Consider the following 4765-nt stretch of genomic DNA (forward strand, 5'->3'; position numbering starts at 1 on the left):
AATAAATTTAATGAAACTTTAATATGTGGATTTAATAAACATTGCTTTTATGTATTGTATGCATAATAACATATGGCTAAATATTTATTTATTTATTTATTAATAACAATAAATTAGTACGAGTTGAAAGTGGCATATTCCCCACATGTAAGGGTAATATGCCACTTACTAAACAAAGAACTTAATTTTATATAAATACAAAAATAACTCGTAATTGAATATAATTACAATATAACACATATAAATTTTATTAACTACTACTTTTTTTTCTCCTTTGTAATACTCATGCATATAGTAGCGTATCATTTGATTTTATGTAAACACGTGAGTCATAAGTCACATTAAATTCAACTACGCGTAAACAAACATATACATATATATCGTAAATAAAATACGTACTTATATAGCGATGAATTTATTATAAAATTATTTTTTCGATTTCAGGACAAAATGTCATTGGCATATTACCCCAACTCATTTTGTTGTAGTTTGCCCCGAATGCGCTAAAAAATCTTAAAGTAAAAAAAAAATCTTACTTGTTATTTTTTAAAACCTATGCCGTTATGAAATTTTATCAATTTTAGGCAATATACAAAAACTTGTATTAAGAAAAACGTATAACTATGGAAGAAAATAAACCTTAAAGTAGCAGAAAATTTGAGATTATCACCAAGTTTATGAAACTGTGTCTAGAAAGCAACTGAAAACTACGTCGGTATACTGTAGTATTTACGCGTTATTGTCAGCTGTTCATAATAAACTCCTCAATCTTGCTCATATCCATATCTACTTATAATTATAGGAGATATCGCAAAGTGGCATATTCCTCGCACTGGCATATTCCCCCGACTCACCTTATATTTTATTATTAAACGTTACTAATTTTTTTCTTAAACAAATTCAAATATCTTCAAAATTAGTATTTTCTTAATTCTTGCTTTTATACATTCCTGACGGTTTTTTCTAGAAAAAATTGTTATAAAATTCAAGTGCTCGACATTAGAGAACACGCGACACCGAAGACACTCTGCCGTGCGGTAATAAACAAGCCCACGGAAAATATGACATTTTTACGTTAAGATTATGATAATTTAATATAATTATTTAAAAACACAAAATTTTCATTTTCTATTATTTTTTAAAGTTAACTGTTTTGTGGATTTTCCCATATATGAAATTATTAATATTATTTTTATTAATATTAATATTAATTACAATATGAAAATATTTTATTAATATTATTATTAATTAGAATATGAAAATAAATATTAATAATTTCATACATATCAATGATTTTAATGAGTTTTATAATTTTTTATTTTCTTTATTTTAAAATGCGCATCCCTTCAAAATCCCTATAGGTCGGCGCACAAATAGCTGCGCAGTGCACACTGGTATTATTTTGTTTGATAGTCTCATAATTGATGTCTTTTTGAATGTGTCCAAACATTCAATGAACACTCTTCATGTCATTTTGAAAGTGTCAGCATCGTTCTGTAAACACTGAAATTCGGGATAGTAGTACAGTAGTGATTCTGTCTCTGTAATGAACAGATGTTCAGTGGAAATCGTAGTATCCTATTCGATTTTTGTATTTATTTACAACTTAAAAATTCACGAATTTGAAGTGAATTAGTTGATATTTGACTATCAAAATGTATCCTGTAGCACCACGTAAGTATTGAGTGGTTTTAAATATTGCCAAATAAATTTATTTAAGCAATGCATAGAATGGAATAAATGGTAGAAATACATAACATGGAACCTCTAATTTTGTGCCGTTTGGAATACATTAGAGGGTATATGTATGATATAATGATAGAACATTACATTCATCTATGATGCCATTTCCTAAAAAAGAAAAATCAGAGTAAAACTTCAGAGTCAGACTTCAACTTAATATATATATAAATGTGTATATATATATATATATATATATATATATATATATATATATATATATATATATATATACATACATACACACACACACATCATTAAAAGATAATTTTGTAAATTAGTTTTCTTTTTTTATCAAAGCCTTATAAGTTTTATGTGTTATACTACGTTATTGTGACGCGCTTGTCTTTTCCTCATTCCACTTGTCTATATCTATATATATATATACATACGTACATACATACATACATACATACATACATATATGTAGAATTATACCCCTAAAAGCTTAAGGACATATAAAATTAATGTTAATATTTCAATGGTAATCAAATATTTTGTATAGTCCAAAATTGTTTATTAATGATGCCATCTGCTTTTCCCATATTGAAACATATTTATAATATATAACTGAGAATTTTAAGAATAAGAAAAGAAGGGTTGGTATATTTTCAAGGATGATAATTTTTAACTGGTAGTAAAAAGATATTTAAATGCCATCCTCATGCTTGTAATACATTCACTACATATTAAACAACTTCCACTGACAAGCAAAGTTGCTTTTGTTCAAAATGTTGCATTAATATATCAAGCCAAATCAAACATATACCTGATAATTTGTTCAGAAATTTCTTAGATGGCTTTTGTAAAATATTTTTAAGTAATTTTATTCAAGTATGGAATGTAAACTTTATTTTAATATATAGTTTTACTTTGACTATTGCAGCTTCGTCATCAGGATCAACAACGAGTACTGCTGTAGGAGTTACGGGTACTACAGGAAGTAGTGTATTAGCACCAAGTACTTTAGGCTTAGTACCTACTCAACAGGCACATACTCCACCTCAACCACCTGATTTGCCAAGTAAGTTTGTCTTATTATATCTAGATGTTAAAATTTTGTGATTCGATTACTTTTCTAAATATTTTATTTGAATAATTGGCTGCAGTTGAATTAATATCATCACTCTTGAAAAATGAGCATAATTAATTATTATAAAGAACTCAGAAAAAATCAATTAATTACTTTCTATTTTTACTGGATGATATATTTTATTGATAATTCTGTTATCACGTTTTGTTGAAGTGTTCACATGTCCAAGAAGACCTAATATTGGACGTGAAGGTAGAGTCATTGGATTGAGAGCTAACCACTTTCAAATTACAATGCCACGTGGCTATGTTCATCATTATGACATAAATATCCAGCCAGATAAGTGTCCAAGAAAAGTTAATAGAGAAATAATTGAAACTATGGTTCATGCTTACACAAAAATTTTTGGAACACTCAAACCTGTCTTTGATGGTAGGAATAATTTATATACTCGTGATCCTCTACCTATTGGTACTGATAAATTAGAACTAGAGGTATTTCTGATGAATTATTTTTTATATTAAATAGTATTTTATATTATAATATTTATGAATATTTTATATTTACTCGTAACTTTCTTTAAAGGTTATCTTGCCTGGAGAAGGTAAAGACAGAGTATTTCGTGTAGTCATTAAATGGGTTGCACAAGTTTCTTTATTTGCATTGGAGGAAGCATTAGAAGGTCGAACAAGGCAGATTCCATATGATGCTATTCTGGCTTTGGATGTGGTGATGAGACATCTGCCTTCTATGACTTATACACCTGTTGGAAGGTCTTTTTTCAGTAGTCCAGACGGCTATTATCATCCTCTTGGTGGTGGTAGAGAAGTGTGGTTTGGTTTTCATCAATCAGTGAGACCCTCACAATGGAAAATGATGTTGAATATTGATGGTTAATATTAAAAACTTGGATGACATGTCATAAAATTTTTTGATTAAATAATTTTTTTAATTTATTTTAATTTATTAATTTTTATTAATTTGTTAATTAATGAAATAAATTAATTATATTAATTTATTTTACTATTACAGTATCAGCTACAGCTTTTTATAAAGCACAACCTGTTATTGAGTTTATGTGTGAGGTTTTAGATATAAGAGATATTAATGAGCAAAGAAAGCCTTTAACTGATTCACAAAGAGTGAAATTTACAAAAGAAATCAAAGGATTGAAGATTGAAATTACTCATTGTGGTACAATGAGAAGAAAATATAGGGTTTGCAATGTTACTCGTAAACCAGCTCAAATGCAGTCGTGAGTTTGTTTTTCTATGTACAGTTCATAACAAACTTTTATCTTTTAAATAAAATAAATATATTCTAGATTTCCACTACAGTTGGAGAATGGACAAACTGTTGAATGTACTGTTTCCAAGTACTTCTTAGATAAATATAAAATGAAATTACGATATCCTCATCTCCCTTGCCTTCAAGTTGGTCAAGAGCACAAACATACATACTTACCACTCGAGGTAATTAATTTTAGCTATTGAATTTTCATATTTTATAATTAATATAAATTATTGTATATAATATTTAGATTTAATCACAAAGTTTCTTACTAATATTGATGATGAAATTATTTTAACTATCATTCTCGTTAGGTAGTAATTAAGAATAAATTTGCTATAATCATAGAGGTAGAAAAAGAATCTACTGTAACAAATACGATTAATATAAGAAAGTTTTGCTTTGTATAAAATTCTTGTTCTTTCGAAGATAGTACAATCTTAGGTAATGTAGAAGGTAGAGAATTTAATGAGATTTAAAAATGCGGAACTTAAACATTAAATATCATTTGAATTTAGAAGCTTTATTGAACATATTAAATTTAAATAACAGTGTTTTGCTGAATATTAATTCAATAGGATGTTTTGATTAATTGGGGCGTCTTTTGCTCTAACTCTGCTGTGTTTGCAGTACTGCAAAAGAAATACAGATCAATTTTTTTCTTAATGGTTTATTTATGTTGTCATTATCTGACGCAAAATG

The 4765-nt window shown here is 27.4% G+C and overlaps 1 protein-coding gene across 1 annotated transcript; it reads left to right on the forward strand.

Moving 5' to 3' along the window:
* Positions 1–1511: 1511 nt before the first annotated feature.
* Positions 1512–4266, forward strand: LOC131671679 (protein argonaute-2-like). Its single transcript, XM_058948296.1, has 6 exons — positions 1512–1674; positions 2627–2764; positions 2987–3267; positions 3359–3665; positions 3806–4028; positions 4098–4266. Exons 1-6 carry the CDS (start codon positions 1656–1658, stop codon positions 4264–4266), a joined length of 1137 nt encoding a protein of 378 aa, XP_058804279.1. The 5' UTR covers positions 1512–1655.
* Positions 4267–4765: the final 499 nt, after the last annotated feature.

The sequence above is a fragment of the Phymastichus coffea genome, unplaced genomic scaffold (genome assembly GCF_024137745.1).
Source record: "Phymastichus coffea isolate CEN01 unplaced genomic scaffold, Cenicafe_Pcof_1.1 PCOF00010, whole genome shotgun sequence".
Lineage (NCBI taxonomy): Eukaryota > Metazoa > Arthropoda > Insecta > Hymenoptera > Eulophidae > Phymastichus > Phymastichus coffea.

What these genes read in the sequence shown, in the direction of transcription:
- LOC131671679 (XM_058948296.1), top strand. An exon ending in CTGATAAATTAGAACTAGAG is followed by an intron (nt 3,268 to 3,358) that starts GTATTTCTGATG and finishes CTTTCTTTAAAG; the next exon opens with GTTATCTTGCCTGGAGAAGG. An exon ending in AATGATGTTGAATATTGATG is followed by an intron (nt 3,666 to 3,805) that starts GTTAATATTAAA and finishes TTACTATTACAG; the next exon opens with TATCAGCTACAGCTTTTTAT.